A 21,564-nucleotide genomic window follows, 5' to 3' on the forward strand; every position below is an offset into this window, starting at 1 on the left:
CTCATAAATCGGCTCTGCGATACCCTCAGTATCATGGACCAGCACTGGGTTGGTTGAGCTCTTTCCTATCGCCCCTCCCAACTGCAACTGGACCCTTTTCTCTCCTCTACCTCACTCTCCAACTGCGGCATCCCTTAGGGCTCTATCCTCTCGCCATGGCTTTTCAACATTTACCTTGCCCCTTTTGCCCACCTAATCTCCACCTTCTCTCCTCATTTCCAGCATTATTCTGAGGACACACAGCTCTCCTTTAAGCTTCCCTCCTCCCCCTCCTCTCTCATCCCTGAATCTCTGACAGCTATTCCGGCAAGGCGTGCTTCTAACAATCTCTGCATTAACACCAGTAAGACTGAGATCCTTCTCATTGGGACTCCTGCCCCTTCCTTCCCTCTTACCTTCTTGCCTCCCTTCCTGTGCCCTCTCCTCTCACCCTCTTGTGAGGCTAAAACGGGTGTCATCTTAGACTCGTCTCTCATTTGCACCTCATATTTCTGACCTTGCTAAGAAGGCCCACTTTCAGCTTCACCTACTCAGAGGCATTCTCCCTTTCCTCACCTTACCTCAGAAACTCAATGTCTCCAGAGCTCTGGTTCTCTCCAGGCTGGATTACTGCAATAGCCTCTTCCTCTTTCCTCCCTCCGCCCTCTTCAACTAACCCGGAATTGGACTGTGAGACTTATCCTTAGCCCCAAGCCCAGGGACTACATCTCTCCAGCGCTAAAATCTCTCCACTGGCTCCCAGGGGTTGCAGTGATGAAATTCAAGACCTTCTGCATCATCGACATGGCATTCTGGGGCCTGGCTTTCTGGGTCCTGGGATCTCGCTACATCCAACTCTCCCTAAAGAGTGTGGGGGGAGGGGGGTAGATCTCTTTCTTCGGCATGAGCCGCCCTCTGGAAATACCTCCCTGCCCCTCTCCGACTTGAGCCGGAGTCTCTTTGAGTTCAGGAAGCTTCTCAAGGCCTTCCTTTTCTCCTCCTCCTTCCCTCCCTTGATAGACTCCACCTGCTGCTGCGACTGGTTGCTTGTGCCCTTATGACCCTTACCAGGGCTAGGCCCTCCCTCAAACGGTCTTGCCATGCACTCTTTTCTACTAGCACTTGCCTACAGGCACCCTTCCCTAACTAGCCTCCTGAGTCTGGCCCACCCCGTCACTGCACTAGTTGACCCCCACTCCTGTTTTCTGCACGCACTTGCCCTCCTGGGCTCCCCTTAGCACCAGACCAGCCCCTGGGACGCCCTCTCTCCTACACTTCTCCCTCTTCCTTTCCCATCTCTTCACCCTGATCAGACCCTCACCCTGCACTTCTAGTTACATACACCACTTGCATGATCCGAATGCCAAAAGGCCTAATAGGACCGTGAGAGAGGGTATGCCCAGACGTGGGTCCCTTGCTCGCTGCGCCATAGGGACCCAAGCTGCACCTCACTGAGGAGGCCCAACAAGGCCGAAACATGTCTGGGGTTGCTTGTGTTTCCGTGCAGAGGGGACCTGGCCTAGCAGTTCAGGCTAGGCTGCTACCATTGGTGGCAGTACCAAACTTATTTGCATATGGCTGGACCCCTTTTGCAATGGCGCAGATGCGCTAAAAAACAGTGGTGTGGAAGGTTGCCCAGAGCAATGCAAGTGGTTCAGATTCAAAACCTTCCACCCCTCACTTTTCTGCTTGTAGTTTGTTACACATAGCCTATACATTCACTATCTTTCCCCCTCATAGCGGAGTTAAGTTGATTGTAAAAGTACTCTAAATGTTAATTCTTCAAGTGACTTTCTCTGATACCAGACTTGCTTTGATACTGGAGAAAATGTAATATTTTAAACACACTTGCCTTATGTGGATATGCTGTCATTAAATAACTAGGTTGTTTAGCAAGCAGAAGAATTGTTTAAGTGCCTAGCATCTTTTAGAGTCCAATATTTGTATTTTGTATATTAGAATGAATGCTTGTATGGACTGATAATAGTGAGATTCATATAGGCAGGTCATTTCGTTTAGTCGATTATTGGTTTTCCTATAACACTCTGGTGATCTCCATGATGTACAACTGGAGACCAACTTAGTTGAATTTACTTAATTCTTTTGAATGCATTTTTAGTTTTGAAAACAATACTTTCTATTCCTTGCCCAGAATTGTGGGGTGTGCCTCTATAAATGGTGATGTGAGCGTGATGTCACACTAAAGTGAGCCCAGTGTAAAAATAAAAAATATTCCTACAACACAAAAGTGCAGAGAAGAGAAGCCAAGTCTGACTATTTAGACACAGAAGGCAGACTGTTCCCGCTCCTCAACACTATCCACGAGCAGCATTTTACTTTACCTGTTTCTGTACCCGTTTCCTGTATATGACCCCGGACTGCTATCTGGATTCCTTATTCCTCACCTTGCTCATTTACTTTTTCTCTGGATCTCATCAGGTTGTTCTTGCTGTGCTTGGACATTGGTCTGTTTTCTGTACTTGGATTTTTTTGGATTGCCAATTGAATATGGTAAATTGACTGGTGCCTCCTCATCTGGAATTATCGGGATTGTTCAATAATTGTGGCCTCCTTTGGATGCATGTTAGGACTTGTGATTTCCTCGATTATTTCTTGTTCCATTCCATCTTTTATTCTTTGGTTGTGTCTCTGCATCTTACTGGACTCCCTGCTCCTTCCTGACTAGTGGGCAGTTGCTCTACCTCCTCTTGCCCTAATTATCTCCCGCCCTACCTCTCTGAGTACCAGCATATGGTCAAGTTAGGGAGTAATAAGTGCTGTGGTAAAAGCCTTCCATTACGCTACTTCTCTAACCTGTTGCTCATTTCTTGCAGCAAGGGAGAGAGCCTCTTGGCATTCCTCCCTAACTTCTGGTGTATACCCTGTTACAGGTGTTCTGTTAACTTCCAGGTGCAGGGCTCTGAGGAGGAAGGTCTGCCGTGTTAACACTGGACCTCTGGCAGGAATATCCCAAGTTATTATCTTTTCGATACAGACCTCAACCCAAACGTTACCAATATAGGCTCAAGAATAACCAATACCCTCAGATGTTCCAGGTATCACCCAATAATAAGGTGGTGGGTGTCACTCTGGCCTTCTGAAAATACTTTTTGTTCAGTGTTTCACAAACAACCCAAGATTGGGAGGGTATGACAATCATAGTTAGGGCCACTTATCAGAATATTAAATTATTGATAGCTTAACTGTGAACTCCTAACAATGGTCAGGGAAAATTCTTACGAAAGTTGTTGGATGATTTTGGAGCTTTGCAGAATGCAATTTTATCCTTATGCACGAGACTTTAACCTACTTTTTCTGCATAGAGGGATAGGCCGACATTCAAAAGCCAGTACATATGCCATATTGAATCTTTAAAAGACACATTTCAACGATTGGGTTTCATTGATATCTGGCGTTATACACACACCAGACACACTCCACTTTTTCATTCTTTTCTAATGTATACTCCTCATACTCAAGGATAGACATTCAATTTAGCAGCTACTCACTGGAAAGCATACTTATTAAAACCTCTGCTGGCTTTATTTCGATTCCAGATCACATGTCTATTTTAGCAACATTTCAGCTTTGATCGTGCCAACCCCAAGAACCATCCAGGTGTTTTGACCCATACCTTAACCTCTAATCTACATCCACCCTGGACACTTTCATAGGAGTCTTTAAATATCACCAATAAACACAGCACTGGACCTCTCGTTCAATAAGACACACACCCAGGGCATTTTGATTATTCCATGGACTGACTACCATGTGTCTGTACAGGCCCTCTTGAGGCCTGAATGGAACTACTTTCCACCCGGGTGTGGTCGGGGAAGGATACATACCTGATCGGAGGAAGGATACACACTTGGAACTTCTTCCAAAGCTATTTAAACCACACCCGATCAGCAACTCACGCTTCGCGTTGTTCTGCTCCTCGCAGCTGGACGCTCACCGTGTCAGCTCCTGCATCTGGACTTCAGCCACGCCTGTCAGCATCCTGGGTCACCTGCAAAGGGAGACAAGAGACCTTACCAGCTAAATCTGCACCACGGAGACATCACACCGACGATCCTGAAAGGGAAGACATCATTTTTAAAAGCATTTCGTTACGATCGCTGCAGCGCTGCATTTCACTCACCTTTCCTGGGTGCCTCCTTCTTCAACAGCGATCATCCGGATACACAGCCACTTCCCAGAGCCTATAGAAAAAGACAAGAATGAGAGGTGAGAGAAGGAAGGGAATAAGACTTACCTGTTGGGTCATTCCCATTTCATTTCGGGTCTTGCCGCTTCCAGGCATTTTCCGGACCCCGGCCCCTATGGGGAAAAAAGACAAAGACATTGAATGAGCGTATGCAAAGACAGTTCCCGAGCGCTCATCCAGAACTAACCTGCCATTTACTGGAACTGGAACTGCACGTTTCACTTCGGGTCGGCGCCATATCTCCGGCATTCCGAACCCCGGCCCCTAAGGGGAAAAAAGACATAAACATTAGCGCTTGCTGCAAAAAGACAATGAACATTATTATTAAGCTTGGACCTTTGAACTTGCAACAGAACTTTTACAGAGCCTTACCTGAATAGTCAAGTTTACCTGAACTCCCATCAATCCTCAATCCAGTGAAGTAACTGGGTTTCAACGCGCCCCTGCATCAGAAGCAGGATGGAGAGCTCATCCTTCCTGACCCTAAGGTGAGACTTCACGGGGAATCGTTGAAGGGTATCGTGGAGGGTTGGAAGAGAGTGGGAGGCTTGAGCATAACTCAGTCAGTAGGTAATACTCCCTTTTCACGCACAGGGGAATATTCCTGCGAGCCGGAGAAGCCAGAGTAGAGGGCCCTTCCTGTCCATCTTCAGAGTCCTGCGCTTCACCATTGAAGAAGCATTAGCACTCGAAGCCAGACATGCGCCTCCGTGGGAATCAGGTGAGCGTTACATATTGTCATTATAATGTCCCTGACCCACATATAAGATCTGTGACTCTGAGTACAAGTTCTGTACAATCTGAGCAAGGCTTATCAACAGAAAGATCCTCTAGGGAATTTCAGAATGAACACCATCTTTACTCCCAAAGTTATAATGTAAAAAGATCTAGCAAAAGAGCCTTAAGTCAAATATCTTCCTCTGTAACCACAAATTCTAAGTCTCAATATTTGAATGATTATAAGGGGAATAAATCAACCCTTAAAATAAATTCAATACTTAAAAGAAATAACTTTGTTGAAGAGGTCTAAAGAGGCATGCTGTAGCAGTAGTCAGGCAATTAAGCCTAACAGCCTGCACCTGAAGGAACCTGGGAGACATAAAAGGCCCCCTGGGGTGTAGGCAATTGGAAGGAGCTGGAACTGTGACTGGAGTGCGAACTGTAACATTAGAATCAATAAGCAGAAGGCGCAAAGCTGGCAAGCCAAGTAGAAGTGGGAGAACAAGTGGGATGCCAGAACGTGGGTACAGCAGATTTCAGCCGCTTGTTCTGAAGGGGTCCTGTTCCCCCAAACTCCGAAGGGCAGAGGCTGCGCAGCGGAAGGTGTGCAGAGAGGCTGTTTTCCCCATGTGAGCTTGATTGCCATGGTTGCCATGCAGAGAATGTATCGGAGACCGAGGCGAGGAGCAGTTGTCAAGCTGTGGGTCTCGTGAGCGAAAGGGTCTCCTTAAACGTGTGGCCAGACCGGATACACCTTCAGAGACGAAAGGTGTGCGTGTCCCTGAGAATCCAGAAGCAGTAAAAGTTGTGGCAGAAGTCGTGGAAGCGGTGCGACCCGGAGAGCAAATGTTAAAGAAGCCAGCATGTGAAACCTGGCTTTCTAATGTGAGCATTGCCGGAAACAGTATCCAGTTCCTTCATTAGCGTATGGTTTAAAGCGAGCTGAAGTTTGTTGAAGCTGTCATGAATAAACAATGGAAAAGTAGCATTCCTGTATATTAGGAAAGTCTTTTTACTCACTGGAAAAGTAAACACTGCTTCAAACCCATTGTTAAACCCTTAAAAGACTGTATCTACCTAAAGGAGTGGTCGCGTGTCACTTATTAAGAAGAGTAAGCGTTGCGAAGGCCATTACTGAATACCTAACCTTGATGAAACAATTGTTGAAACCTATAAACTTTGAAAACTACATCAAGAGTGGCCATGTGTGCCTAATTGTGATTCACAAAAAAAGACTGAACTCTATTCTTTAACGCAGAATACCTCTCATACACAAGAAGCTAAATCGTTTAACAGTGTATCTATTGAAGAAGAAAGCAAGCATTGCCCAAACCAAAAGTCTCCCTATATTAAGAGTGAAACCAGCCTTTATCATAGCTAAAAAGCAATCTAACTGTTGTTGTGACTCTAATAACATTTTAACTAGCCTAAGATGTAAGTGTGCAAGCATTACTTGAAGCTAAGAGAGTGGCACCAAGGCTTCTGTGGAATTACTTGGGCTGATAGCTTGCAGAAAGGTGAAGATAAAGTTGGCGAAGGGAAACTGGCTGCTTGTAAAAGACAGTTTTTGAAGTTGACCAAGTCTGTATTGCCAGAGACTGTAGAAGACAGCGACAAGTGAGTCTTAAAGGCAAACCTATGTTGCATTGTGGTGGACAGACAGCTGAAGAGGCTGCCCTTTTGAAGCAAGATATTCAGAGGAAGAGTGTGTTGCCTACTTAAAGGGGTTGAAGTACTTTTAAAGTGGATCCTGTTGAAGCCTATTTAGAAGTACAAATCACTGAAGTTGTGGTAATAGGTCAAAGTGCTGAAGCTGTGGTTTTATATCTGGTTGTCAGTAGATGCAACACTGTAGTAGCTTAGAAGTCATCCTGACAAATAAACCGTTGTGAATTCAACACTTGTAATTAAGGAAATACTAATTATTAGTCAAGAACTGTGTCTCATTGACAGGTGTAGGTCCTGCTGTAATTGTTCCCTCCATGCCCTATCGGTAAGGATCCTTTTGAATTGCAGATACAGAAATACTGAAAGTTTCTGTATACCCAGTGCTTCCTCCTGCTCGTGTAGGTCTATGAACTTGTCCCCTTTCAGCAACTGCCCTACCTCTCTAAGCCAGCCTCGAACCATGTCTGCAATCTTTCCGGGTTATTGATCGCATCTCTGATTCCCGGGACTCATAGGTGTCCCAGCGGTGAATGCCACATTGTGACCCCCCCATATACCTTAACCCTTTCTTCCAGATGTTCCATACGGTCCCCAGTATGGGTTGGTCGCAAATTCTACTGGGGATACTGTCTCTCGGTATCCATAGCCATTCCCCCCACTGTAGCCAGCCGCAGGTGATGGTTGTCGAGTGCAATCCTTTGGAGGTCCCCCTGTTTTTCTGAGATGTGGTATAAGAACCCTAAATTGGGCTGCCTCATAATACCACATATTATTTTCCCCTCCTCCAGGAGCGGCAGTTCATCACGTTTCCCCCTATCCTGCTTAATGGCATTCTCCCATCCCTCCCCTTGCGTACGCTTATCTAGTTTGTGTATCTCCTCCCGTAGTCTATTTTCAAACCGAGCACGCGCCCTCTTTTTCTGCGGTCCTTCCCTAATAAGTGTCCCTTCCAAGTTGCTTTCCCTGCCTCCCACACTGTCCTTATGTCCACTTCTCCTGTGTGATTCGTGACAAAGAATTCCTCGATTTCCCTAGCCATCTTCTGTCAGAACACCAGGTCCTTCCATAGGGACTTGTTGCACCTCCATTTAGTTCCCTACAACCCTGGGTTAATGCCCGCCTAGCCCAAATCCAATGTCACCATGTCATGGTCTGACCACGGGGTCAGGCGAATTTCTGCCTTCAGTGCCTCCTCCTACAGGCCCCTTGAGACATACAGATAATCTATTCTGGTAAATGTTCCATGAGGTGGTGAATAAAAGGTATATCACCTCTCCTGGAACCCACCATGACCCGTCCTCTCCATCTCCTGTGCCCTGTCCTGGATCCCCTGCCTATCGACATTCAGGTCTGCCCATATATTAAAGTCACCTCCAATAATGCCCAGAACTCTCCACCATTATTTTAGGAAAGATATTTTTCAAGAATCTCAGTTGGCCCTGTTGGGTGCATAGATTGTGGCCAGTGTAAGACGCACCTTCCTAATAGTACCCGGAACCAGCAGGGCCCTCCCCTCCACATCTGACCAGACCTTGGACACCTCAATCTTAAGGACTTAGTTAAGTAGGATGCCCACCCCCGCCCTCCTCACCGGGTCCGAGCCCCAATATACCTGGTCCCTCAGGATTTTTTCTTTCCTCCCCTTACAGTATTTGGTCTCCTGGAGGAACATGACGTCCAGCCCCACTCTTCAAAATTCCCTCGCCACCAGTGACCTTTTAGTAGGGGAGTTCAGGCCCTTTACATTAAGTGTCCCAATCCTCAGCCGGCTCCTTTGAGCAGGATCGCTTGTGACTGAAGTCATGTTACCCCACTATGGAACTCCTGTCCTTGCGCTTTGGCTAGCTTCAACCGTTCAACTTGAAACATGTAACTTGGAAATAACGCACAACTTAACAAGGTCTCTACCCCCACCCTCCTTCTCCCTTCCCTCCCCCCTCCCCATGTGGTGCCCGGCTCCCCCCAGTTATCACTAGGGTGTGACCGGACCACCAAACAGACCTCTCGTCACAGGTCCCAGCCCATCCAACCCCTTCATTTCAGAGTCCCTCTATACCCCCCCAACTCCTTCATCGAACACCCCTTAACATCTTCCCGTCTGACCTCCTGGGGGCAATGGCCACCCGGTACCATGTGGGTATCCTATATCATTTCACACCCGACAACCACCTCTCTGTCCGCCCCCCTTAGCTCCCTTCGGCAGCCCATCCACACCCCCTAAATGTCCCACTCATGGTTAAAAGGTATCACATCTTCCTTCATTCAGTGTCTGCTGCTGGGAAGATGTTCAGCTGTCTGAATTTCCGAGATCCCGGCATCCTCTGCCTTTCAGGTCCCTTAATGCTCCATCAGTTTGCCCTCCGGTTTCCTGCTCCTTGATCCCCCCAGCACCTCCAGTGTCACCTAGTAGATCCCTCGTGGTCCTCCGTATCTCCTCCTCATTCAATAGTTTATATTTAGTTCCGTCCATTTCGAAGGACACAGAGAACAGGAAACCCCACCTGTATATAATTCCCCTCTCATTCATCCACTTCGTTAGACGCAAACACAGTGTCAGCGAGGACAGCTTTTGAAAAATCGTAACCCTGGAGCCACCATGCATCACAGGACCCTTCTTACTCGCCTTCTCCAGGATCTTGTATTTATCCGGGTAGTTATGGAATGGGGCGAGAACCGATCTGTGCCAGCCTGCTGGGACTCCAGCCCTGTGGATCCTTTCGATTTTGGCCTTGTCTATGGTGTCATCTTCAAAGATGAGTTTGGTGACTTGGTGGAGGATTCTCCTCAAATCCCTCTCTGTCTCCCCTTCTTTATCCGGTTTCCCAAAGAGCCTCAGGTTGTTCCACCTCTCTCTGTTTTCGATGTCCTCCATCTTCAATAGAATCTAACCCCTCTCCTTTCCATTTCCAATATTCTTACGTACATCTGAATCTCCATAGCATCCCGAGAGGATTGGTTGTGCTGCACTTCTTTGAGTCCATCTTCCATCTTGTCGATCCTCTGAGTTATCCTATCGACCCTTCCACTGATATCCTCCCTCATGCTTTGGATCTCCTCCATCAGCGCCGCCACATCTTTCTTTGTAGCAGTTGATTCCTCCCCACCTGACGCAATTGTGAGGGTTGCGCTGTCTTTCCCTGTTTCTCCCTCCATGCATAACAAAAGCCGACTTGCTTGGATCTCACGTCCATGTGCCTTCCCTCAACACTGGGCTTGTTGTCATTTAAGTGTGGGAGGTCCAATGCCCCCCCACCAGCTCCTGTTGTTCTCTCAATGACCCGGGGTGAGCCACAGGGGAGGCGGGTACACACCCCTGAATCGGGGGGGCCCACACCTCTCCCTGGCCTTCTGGACTGACCCCCGCACTGTTCCTTCTCAAGTGTCTCCATTCTCCAGGCAGATGAATCCTGGCTCCCACCCCACTGCTCCATTGGGGGGGGGGGCGGGACTATGCTGTCTTGGGGCCTGGGCTCTGCATCAAACCTCAGGCCTTGTATGCCCCACAGGGTCTGAACTGCTAGCTGGAGGTGTATAGGGGATGGGGGGCAAGAAGTGATCAGCCACTCACCTCCTTGAGTCTGCTGGGCTTCGCTGGCCGGGCTCCTCCTTTGTTCTTGTCTCTCTCGCCTCCTCGACCCTCACTAGGATGCTCTCCTCCGAGGCACGGAGACACCCTCTGGCACTAAAAGTACCCACCCCATGCGGGGTGGGTTGTCTGAAGGGGCACGAGCCTCCGGCGCAGATGGGCCCAGCACCCCTGATCCAAACTGCTGCCAAGGCCCGGCGTTCTAAGGCGGCCGCCAGCGCCAGGCAATTCCTCCTCGCTTTCCCGGGCTTCAGGATATGCTCCGTTCGACCCCTGGCAGGGGGCCGTTACACCCAAGATTCCTCATTGTTGCTCCTTGAGTGTTCCAACCAATGGTGTTACTACTCCTTCTCACTGGGGAGGTTGTTCAGGGGGGGTCTCTCATCCCCTTAATACTTGGCGAGTGGGGAGCTTAACGCTCATGCTGCCATCTTCTGTGTGCCGCAGGTGGCCTCCTTATTCCTGGAACCCTTCAGCTTCTCTCCTAATCTCTCACTGAAAAGATAAGGTCTTTGCCTACCTGCCGCCACAGTGTTGCCTGAGGAAACGACAACTGGGGCAAACAGAAGGAACAAACCCCAAAAGGGGGAAAAGCCTGAACAGCAAAAAAACACCCTCAAAGGTTCTTAGATGAAGGTATCATCAGAAGTAGCTGTCCAGATGAAAGATCCAAACAGTACATAGAAGGCAGGATTAGGTGCAAGTGGAAGGAGGGAGAACTGACAAGAACGAAGGCTGAGGCAGTGACAAGGAGGGACAAAGATAGGCAAGATAGAAAAGCGAGGAGAGCAAAATAACAGCTTCTTACCCAGTGGAGCGAAAGGGTTGCAACGTGCAGTGCCGGCGAACTCTGCCAAATAAAAGAGAAACGGAGAGCGCTGCGCCATCTTGAATAAAGATTAGACCGGTAATGGGATAACCTGTCTAGCGTGAAGACACATTACGTCCTGAGATGCCAGTGCTTTCAAAGTGACCACGGCGCGGTTGTGACATATAGGACTTGTCTGCAGTGAGATTTTCCACACTAATTGAGAATGGGAAAAAGGCTCTCTGATTCTTAAATTACTACTGCTTCCTAAATTAATTCGGTGTAGGAAGAGCATTCCGCTGTAACTAGTTCTGAAGCATTCATTTTAGGTTAACCTTGTTTTAATAATTAGAAAAAGCACAAATGTTCTTAAAGAAAAAGAAATAGTGCAGACATAATATTTTATATATAATCCCTACTGTTCCTTGAAAGTAAAATTCATATTTTATATATGCCTACAGGTTATTCCTGGTGTAACTTGCCGAACGGATTTAATTGCTTTGCCCACATTAAAGGTAAGCCAATGTAAATATATTTGATAATGTAAGGCTCATATCTGTAATTGTAAATGGTAAGGAAGATTAATGATCAATTTAATGCAAAATATTTAACTCTCTTTAGTCATAGCGATTCTTTGTGTGATGAATGGTTATATTTTGTGCATAAAAACATTTAGTTTGCAAAATCAGTTTCAGTACTGGAAATGTCTGTTTGTACCTACATTTAAAAGCAGCCACAGCCGAGCGGAGGTTGCTTGAAGCCAGGATGACCTAGGGCCTCATTACGAGATGGGTGGTAGCCATGGTGCTGTTAGCACCATGGCTGCCTCCCATACCGTGCCCGTGTCCGGTCTCGTTCAATGGGGACTTACCGGTGTAGTGGGACCCTGGCGGGACCGGTAAGTCCCCATTGAACATGCCATTCCCCATTCCCATTTGAGCCCACATAGGGCTCAATGGGAATGGGGAGGGCACTAATAACGGGCTCGCGAATGGCAAGCCCGTTATTAGACCACACGTTCCTTACGGTTCCCTCCAAGGGACCTCGGAATCGGGCAGTAAGGTATTACCGGGCACCGGTCTCCTTATCGGTGCCCGGTAACCCTTACCGCCCGACTCGTAATGACCCCCCTAGTCTTCTTTTATGGTCTCATCTCAAGATACATGCTGCAGCGCTCTCCCATCAGGTGGGCGTAGGTGTCTGCTTATCCAGGTTCGTAGGTGCCTAAAATTGCTTATAACTGATTGCTGGTTAGAGTGCAGTGAGCCTACCCCCAAAGCGCAATAGAAGATAGTGGATGTTCTTACTTCCCATCAGCGGCGGAGCATGTTGCATCAAAAGGGGAAAAATGGTGATGGTAGTGCCCACGCTTACAATAGAAAGGCAGGCCTTGAAGAAAAAACACCTTTTGCTGGTAACTGGACCAGCGTTGATACTGTTCTGCTCCTCTGTGCTGCAGAGAGGGCAGTCTAAGGAACAACTGAGTTTCTTCAAGTCGCAGTCCCTTGGACTTTACTGATCCCTTAGAAGTGGGCGCATAGGTTGGACCACCGGATGTTGACGCTGGTGCAAGTTACCCCCTCTCCATCCTCTGCAGCTTTGAGCAGGCTTCCAGTTTGGATTCCTACCTGGAGATGGAACCTAGATCAGTAATTGTTGAGTTCCACCTTACATAGTGGAGTTAATGCTAGCTGTCTCAGGGTGGGATTTTGAACAGCAACCATGGCAGAGAAAAGATTCAAGAGTCTTATTTATTTATTTTTAAATTTCTTTATTGGCATTTGACATGGGTACAACAGCAATATGACAGTAGTTGTCAACTGCGGCATAGTGTAGGCAAATCAACATGTAGTCAGCTGATAAATTAAACAGTAAACGACATTAACTTAAAAACGTTTAACAGTAAATGTCTCCTTGAGGTTGGTGGATAGTCTTGTTTGGGAGAGTTGGCCGAGGGTGAGGTGGGGAGGGCAGGGGATTAGGGAGGGGGGAGGAAGGAGCCTGCAGATGAAGGATTAGTTCTTTTTCTGGCGATTGTCTATTTATGTGACTTTGTGGAGGTCAGTTCAGATAGCATGGGGATAAATTGTTCAGGGGGGCTTTTCGTCGCTGGAAAGGTGAAACAGTGCTCACGTCAGGGCCTTCCAATCGTCTAGTGCTTGACTTGCATCGTCTAAGGATTTAGCAACGCTGTCCTCCCAGGCTGAGGTTTCCGCCCTGACCCAGCGTTCCAGTTCACTGTGCCATGCTTGGAATCGCGGGCCGCCCAGCCTCTTCCATGCCATTGCAATGGTCCTCTTGGTCAGGATACATGCCATGTCCATGAGCTTTACCGTATGTTTGATTTTGACTAATCTGGGGTAGGTCCCCAGGAGGCACTCGCTGGGAGACCATTTGTATCCGGTCATTCCTGCCCTCCTGCAGGTTTGCTCTACCTCGGCCCAGAGCTGCTGAGCCTTGGTGCATTCCCAAAACATGTGCAAAAGATCCACTTTGTCCCTGTTGCACCTGCACCATGGGCAGTTGTGATGGGGTTCCTTGCAGAACTTTGTTATTCTATGCAGTGTCAGATAGGAGCGGTATAGGACGTTCAGTTGGATCAGTCTGAATCTGGAATTCCTGGATACCTCCTTGGGGAACGCTAGAGCTCTCTCCCATTCTCCATCAGTCATATCTCACCCCAGATCCCTGTCCCATTTGAGCTTTAGGTCAGGGCCGCGGGGATTCGGCCTGTCTATTAGGTGGCTATATATTTGGGACACCGGTCTCCAGCCATTTCCCAAATTGTACAGTAGTGTTACAAAGGGGTTGGGCTCGGGTCCCTCAGGCCATGTGTCCCATTTGGTTCGCGCTAGCTTTCGGATCCTTTGATACCACAGGAACTGGCCGCTAGGTATGTCTTCCTCAGATTGCAGTGAGGAGAAGTCACGGAAGGAGGCCTCGTTGTATAAGTCTCCCCATGTGTACACCCCTTTTCTCTCCCAGTACCTGATGGTTGCTAGGTCGATGCTGTTCTGGCACAGGTACGAGAGGAGCAGAATGTCGGGAGTATATGCATGCTTCAGGTGGAGGAGTATCCAGCAAGGGTGTTGCGCTTGGGAGGTGTTGGGGTGCCCAAATTAGTTCCTTCAGTCGGATTGGAGCGATTGGGTGCTGCAGTAATGCTTTTTCAGAAGTGGCGTCATCAGCCAGCCATTTGGCTATAAAGCTGGGTTAGGCTGCCAGATAATATTTCTCCAGGTCAGGAAGCTGAATGCCGCCCTGTTTGTGCGGGAGAGTCAATGTGGCTAGTGCCATCTTGTGTCTGCCTTTGACCCATAGGAAGTCTTTTAGTATCGTCTCGAGTAAACTAAAGAAGGGGGCTTTGATGTAGTAGTACACATTTTGGAATCTGTAGAGGAACCTGGGGAGAACAATCATTTTGATGATGGATGCTGTTCTCATCATGGAGAGGGGAGTCGTGACCAGAACCCTATTGATTTGCGTAGAGGGGGCAGCGCCGCCAAGGTGTTATTTTTGTGCATGAGCTCGGGTGTGTCTAGTATGTTGACTCCGAGGTAGCGAAATGGGGACAGCTGCCATTGTACATCCAACGAAGGTAGGTCATCAATGTGTTTATCTTTGAGGCCAGTCAATGGAAAGAGACAGGATTTGTGTCTACTGAGTCCTATTCCCGAAACTTTGGCAAAATTGTAGAGGACCTCCAGCATAGTCAGAACATTCATGTGCGGGTCTCTTACGTAGAGGAGGATATCATCTGCGTACAGGGTGATTATGTGATCTACCCCATCCAATCGAATACCTGTGTCGAAGAATTGCTTTCTGAAATAGATGGCAATGGGTTTGAGCCCTAATATGTAAAGCATGGGAGAAAGTGGGCATCCCTGCCTGGTGCCCCTCTGTATATCCCACGCAGCAGAAACAAGCCTTCCAGATTTTACTTGTGCCTTTGGTTTGTTGTAGAGTACTTTGACCCATCTGATGAATTTCTCCCCAAAGCCAAATTCCTGAAGGACCGCTAATAGCCATTTCAGAAGATGAAATCGAACACCTTGATGGCGTCCAAGGATAACAGGGTGTAGGATCTTTCGTCTCGATTAGCCTGGGACATAACATGTTGGAGCCTGCGAAGATTGGCAGTGGTGTTGTGGCCTGGCACAAAACCATTTTGGTCTGGCTGCATTATTTCTCCTATCACCCTAGAAAGCCACTTGGCTAGGATCCTGGTCAATATTTTGACGTCATAGTTGAGCAGTGCGAGTGGGCGATAGGAGTCGCAGTCTTATGCTGGTTTGTTGGGTTTCAGCATTGGGATCACCAGCGTTTCATGCATGCTCCCCGGCAGAATCCCCAGTTCGTACGCCTCCTGAAAGACCTTGTGCAGTAGTGGGGTTAGGTTTGGTTCATAGGTTTTGTAGAATTCGGAAGGTAGCCTATCGCTACCTGGAGCCTTGCACGTGGCCGGGGACTTAATTGCTTCAGATATGTCTTCCGTTGTGATGTCTGCACCCAGGGCTTCTCTGTGCATGGGTGTTAACCTGGGCAGCCCTATTTCCTCTAGTGTGTCCGAGATCTCATCCGGGGGTACCTGGGCGTCATGGGGATACAATTGGGCGTAGAATTGTTTGAAGGTGTCATTGATGCCCTGTTGAGTTTGATGCAGCGTGTCATCACTACTTTTTAGGGCTGTGGTTAGATGCTTGGGGTGTTCTTTTTTGCACAGCCAGGCTAGAAGTCTGCTGGGCTTGACTGCTTCGGTGTGCGCCCTTTTGGTTCTGGTGGTGTAGTCGAACTTGGCTAGTCTGTCCCAAGCCTTTTTGCATTCGGTTCTAATTTGCTTGAGTTTGTCTTCCTCTTGCTGGGTACCCTAGGTGCCGGGTTCCAGCTGTTCGATTTCGCTTTCCCACTGTTCTAGCTCAGTTCCTAGATGTTCCCTGATGCATCCAGCCTTTGCTATAATTTCTCCTCGCATAACTACCTTCAGGGCATCCCATAACGTACTTAGGTGATCCACACTGCCCATATTCTCTGCTATATAGTTCTCTAGGGAATCTTTGAGGTCATCCCTAAATGCTGGCTCTTTCAACGCTTCCGTGGACATTCTCCATGTGGGTATTGGGGGTCTGGGTCCTATGATGCTCACTCTACCATTAATGGTGAGTGGTCAGAGATGGTCCGACCTAGGTATTGTGCCGTTTCGATCAGGGGCAGGTTTTTTCTGCCAGTGAAAACATAGTCGATGCTGTGTGGAGCTGAGTGAAAGGAGTAGCCCCGATCGTTTGGGTGTAGCTCTCGCCAGATTTCTAACAGGTCAAGGCGGTTCAGCATGGTGTTCAGCGCCGTGGTGGATGGTGGCGGACCGCCGGGGAGTGGTGTGGACCTGTCAAGTTCTGGGTTGCTGACACAATTGAAATCACCCCCCCCAAATGAAAAATCCGTGCCTATATTGTGTTATCTTGGCGTACATCAGGTTTAAGTGCGCCTGTATGTTTTTGTTGGGGAGGTATGAATTCACGATGCATATTTCAATTTGCTCAATATGGCCCCACAATATCACATACCTTCCTTCCGGATCTGATTCAGCCTTGGTTAGTTGGAAGGGGATTTGGGGGCTGATCCATGTGAACACCCCTCTGGCGTATTTGGAGTATGTGGCGCCGAACCCTTGCCCGCCCCAGTGAGTTTGAAGCGTTGCGATGGATTCCCTCGTTAGGTGGGTTTCCTGCAGAAGGGCCAGTCTGATCTTTTTCCTATGCAGGTAGGATTTAATCCTATTTCGACGAAGATAGGTACCCAGACCCCTCACGTTCCAGGTTACAACCTTGATGCTTGTGGCCATGTTAGTTCGAGGAAGAGTTCAAGTATTAGCTCCTTGTTGCCCCACTTCTCCCGCATGATGGTCGGGGAGCTTGGGCGCCTCCCTTCCTGGTGCCGATTCACCCTCCGCTTTCTCCTGCGTCCTCGTTGAAGGTATTGCTCTAGATCTTGGAGACATGGTAACTGTTTAAACTTCCACTCCGGTAAGTGGGTTAACAACATAAAACAACTATGAACTGCCCCTAGCAGTTGCATTGGGGGGTCAACGCTCAGGTGCTTCCGCATCTCGTTGGCCTATCCAAGTCGTTTGATGCAAATGTGGTGCTGGCAACAGGCCAGCACAGGTTTCGATGGGGTGGGTTGTAGCAGTGCTCACGTGTGGTCGTCTGAGCTCCCGTCCGTGGTAGCGTACTCTATCATGGTGGCGGAGGATCTCCTTTTAAGTGCAATGCTCTGGTGTTGGAACTTGAGGTTGTTTGATTCACAGGATTTGTGATTCTTGTTTAGCCCTTCGGTCCTTTTGATGCGTTCATCGCCTTCAGCTAGGTTGTTGTGCTCCAGCCACATGTTGGCTGCAGCCGGGGTTTCCTTGAAGACCGCTTTCCCTTTGTAGAGTATCTTGAGACGTGAGGGGTATAGCAGCATGTATTTGAGATTGAGTTTTCGTAATGTAGCTTTGATAGGTATGAATGAATTTCTGGCTTGTTGTACATTGGGGGTATAATCAGGATACATGACGATCTTGGCGTCATTCCGTTTGATCTCACCTCCCTCTCTCGAGAATTTGAGTATCGTCTCTCTGTCTCCAAAATGTAGGATCTTTGCGATCATTGGGCGTGGGTACGATCCTGTCGGGGGTCTTTTCTGTAGAGCTCTGTGGGCTCTCTTGTTAGGCAGAAACCTGTGCAGTTCCCTCTGGGACCACTGCAAAAGATTTAAGACTACAGGTGTTTGGCAGTAAACCCACTTGGTAGCAGTCTGTACCACACAGATTCACTTGGTAGCTGTGGCTGAGCAGTCAGACTTCCCTTAAGAAGAGTTAGGCAGTATACAGAGTATTCACAATAGGTAAAAAAAAAACACAGTAGAACAAGTAAACACTGACCAGGACTTGGTGTAAAAGAGATATAATTATTTATTTAAAACCACATCTAGAAAAACACACAGGCACTAATAGTAAGCAATTCAAAAACATGGTCACTAAAAGATATACACTCCCTTAGAAGAATATTAGAAAAGTCTTAAGTAAAGCCCCACTTATTTTCAAACAGCGATGAGCGCTTAACGCAGATGGCACTCTAATAATTCGTTTTAAAAAGGGAGAGAAAAGCAGAGATTCTCCAGCATGGGGTCTGGCATGGATTCACATGCTCATGAATATTCCCCGTCGTCAGGCTGGGAATCCTCGGTAAAGAAAAAATCAGTATCAGTTTCGTTTCTGATCTGTCTTTCGTAGTAGTAACCAATCACTGATCTCTGCGTCATACTGACCACAGCCAATGACTGCCCTCTACCTAAGCCCCGCCTCTGGCAGCCATCTTCAGATTTTTACCGCACGTTGAAGTGTTGGGATCCTCGTGCTATTGCTCTCGAGCGTTAGTGCTTTTTTCGCGCTTTTTCTTAGGAAAATGTTCTCTTTTTCGGTCAAAAGAGCCTCAAGCTCCACTGTTTCTTTATCCGATCAACGGGGACCCGTGTCGGATTCTTCTACGCCCCTCAAGGGTGAAGATTTCGTCGAGCCACGCTTTTGGAGGACTCCAGAAGTTTCTCGGGCCCATCTCGGACATGGCCCAGGAGAAGGGAAGCTCGACGCCCGGAAAGCTGTTAAGGGTCTGCCCTGGATGCCAGCTTCAGAATGTCTTCAAGGAGGACGAACACTCCCTTTGCCTTTACTGCCTGCATGAAGACAAAATGCACGTGGAGAAGGACTGTGCATTTTGCGGCAGTATGTCGGAGCGGACCATGAAGGACCGCCATCAGCGTCTCGCCAACTGGCTGGAAGGAAAGAGCCCGTCAGGCGAGAAGAAGAAGAAGAAGTCCGAGCGGTCTTCTAAGACCTTTGAGGGCGCCCCGGCGACAGGGGTCCAACAGAAGGCCAAGTACCGCGAGTCTGCTGGCACCGGGAGCGCCGAACGGTCGGGCTCTACGGGCACCAGGCAGGGCGCATCCTCCCCGGCGCCATCAACCACGAGCCAACGCTCTGGCTCGGGTAAGAGGAAGGCCGAGCACCCGGCGAAGCTCCTGGAGAGACCCCGGTCGTGCTCGAAGGTCCCATTGGAGGGGGAGCGAAGTGGGGACCCTCCCCCCAAGGAGAAGGCGATGAGCGCACCTAAGGTGGTGAAAGCCTTGATCCATCCGGCCAAGGCCTCTATCGAGACAGTCGCAGCGGCCCTGGCTCAGCCTGTGGAGGCTACACCAGTGGTGGCGACGTTGGGGCCCAGAATCTCCCTGCCACCGCGGAGGGAGTCCTCTTTCATGCCCATCGACAGGACCCTCGTGAAACCTCCGACGGAGAAGAAAAAGGGGGGGCAGGAGGTCATCGTGGATTCGGCCTCAACCTCTGAGGAGGAGCTGATCGAAGTCTTAGGCCACGGCTCTGGCGTGGAAGAAGACCATCCTGTCGGGAGGGACCCCGACGTGGGAGACGACGAGAACGTCGAGGGTGCCGACGGGGCTCCTGATTGCCCGTCGGAACCCCCTCAACCAGTGCCGCAAGACAACTCGGCGGCCATTTTGTTGGCTATACAGTCCTTATGCTCGGAGATACGGACGAGACTGCCGTTACCACCAACGGAGGAACCGCTCCCGACGGGGGACCCGGAGCCAGGCCCTTCTGGGAGCCCTCCTCTTAAGAGAAGAAGGATTCATCCTCCACCTCCTTTTCAACCTTCGCGCCCTGTTCAGCCCTCCTCCCCGTCCACGACACGTGGGGATGATACGGGGACTGATATGGCCGCGACGGGGACTGACGACGAGGTTTACGACGAGGATCTCCCGTCGTCACCTCCCACCCGGGCTTCCCCGCCCGACGAGATTGGATCGTTTCACGCCATGATCGCCAGGGCATCCGAGCTTTTCCAGCTCTGCCCGGAAGAGAAGAAGGAAGGAAGGTTTCCTTTATCAACGGCGCGAGACCAAGAGGAAGACGGTCCTCGCTGTACCTCTACTGGACGATATCTGGGATGAGGGTCTCGCTCTCCTCAAGAACCCATCCACTACGCCGGCTAGAAGGGATCGGTACGAGAAGAAGTACCGGGTCCCGGACGCGGCCCCCTTGTGCCTTCGGGCACAGCCGACCCCGGACTCTGTCGTCTCCACGGCGGCCAGGAAGAAAGCGGGGGGGGGCGCGGCCTCTACATCAACCTCCCTGCCGGATGGCGAGGGAAAGAAATTGGACACAATGGGACGCAGAGTCATCTCATCGGCAGCAACGACGATTAAGGCTGCCAACGCCTTGGCTATCGTAGCCTGCTGGACTTCCTACCAGACGACAAGAGGGCGGAGGCCCTAGAGATCTTGCAGGAAGGAGAAGTGGCGTCGGACCACGCCATTACGATAGCGACGGACATCTCGGACACTGGATTTCGCCAGTTGGGCAACGGCGTTTGCCTTAGGCGGCGTGGATGGCTCAAGGCTACTGACTTCCGTCAGGACGTGCAGACCAGAGTCTTGGACATGCCCTTCGACGGGAGCAACCTGTTTGGGAAAACAGTGGACGATTCCCTACAGGCCATCAAGGCGGACACGGAGACGGCCCGGGCTCTTGGTGTTCTCCAACAACGACGGCCGCCCTTTCGGAGCGGTGGAGGCAAACAGGGTGCCTCCAAAGGTTCCAGCGGCGGATTTTCCACCTATCGTCAAGCGGCCCGTTCGTCGTCACAGGAAGCCTACAGGGGAGGAGGCAAGTCGGGCGGATCCCGCCGTCGTCGCCAAGGAGGACAAGGCGGCAAAGCCTCGTCGAAGCAGGACTAAACCGGCCGTGGGGTCGGGCCCCCACTGAAGCACCCCGGTGGGAGGCCGGCTGGCGAGCTTCGTCAGCGTGTGGGAGTCCATCTCCACCGACCGTTGGGTGCTGGACGCCCTGGCTCAGGGTCACACGCTCGAGTTTCTAAAGAGGTGCCCGCGCGTTCCCCCTGTGGCCAGGAAGGAACATCACGTCCCTCAACTTCTCTTGGAGGTAAGGGCGATGCTCAGGAAGAGCGCCATCGAGCTCGTCCCAAAGAGGCTTCGGGGCTCCGGAGTTTACTCAAGATACTTCCTCGTGAAGAAGAAGACGGGAGGATGGCGTCCCATCCTGGACCTACGACGACTGAACAAATTCATCAAGGCACAGAAGTTCAGGATGGTCACCCTCCAACACGTCCTGGGTCAACTGGAGTAGGGCGATTTCCTGTCGTCGTTGGATTTGGAGGATGCCTACTTCCATATCCCCATCCTAAAGGGACACCGAAAGTTTCTCAGATTCGTGGTCCAAGGGCGTCACTACCAGTTCAGAGCCCTTGCCTTCGGATTGAGGTCAGCACCCAGGGTGTTCACCAAGTGCCTCGCACCTGTGGCGGCGCAGCTGCGCCGAGAGGGGATCCACGTCTACCCCTACCTGGACGACTGGCTCATCCGGGCAAAGACGAAGGAGCTCGCCGTGGAGTACACGGCAAGGACCGTCCAACTACTCACGGACCTGGGATTCTCCATAAACTACGCCAAGTCCATGTTGCAGCGCAAGATGCGCTGTTTCTGGGAGCGAAGCTCGACACAGTGTCGCTTCCGGCCTCTCCGTCG

The 21,564-nt window shown here is 49.8% G+C and overlaps 1 protein-coding gene across 2 annotated transcripts in view; it reads left to right on the forward strand.

The window, feature by feature from the left end:
* The window catches only part of GSAP (gamma-secretase activating protein), a 2,819,616-nt gene that overhangs the window by 1,561,885 nt on the left and 1,236,167 nt on the right, over positions 1-21,564 (forward strand). For both annotated transcript variants that reach the window (XM_069628052.1, XM_069628053.1), the window contains exon 19: positions 11,430-11,483. In XM_069628052.1, coding sequence (XP_069484153.1) covers positions 11,430-11,483 — 54 coding nt within the window. The remainder of the gene's footprint in view (positions 1-11,429; positions 11,484-21,564) is intronic.

Source organism: Ambystoma mexicanum, chromosome 12 (assembly GCF_040938575.1).
Source record: "Ambystoma mexicanum isolate Mex_15411 chromosome 12, UKY_AmexF1_1, whole genome shotgun sequence".
Lineage (NCBI taxonomy): Eukaryota > Metazoa > Chordata > Amphibia > Caudata > Ambystomatidae > Ambystoma > Ambystoma mexicanum.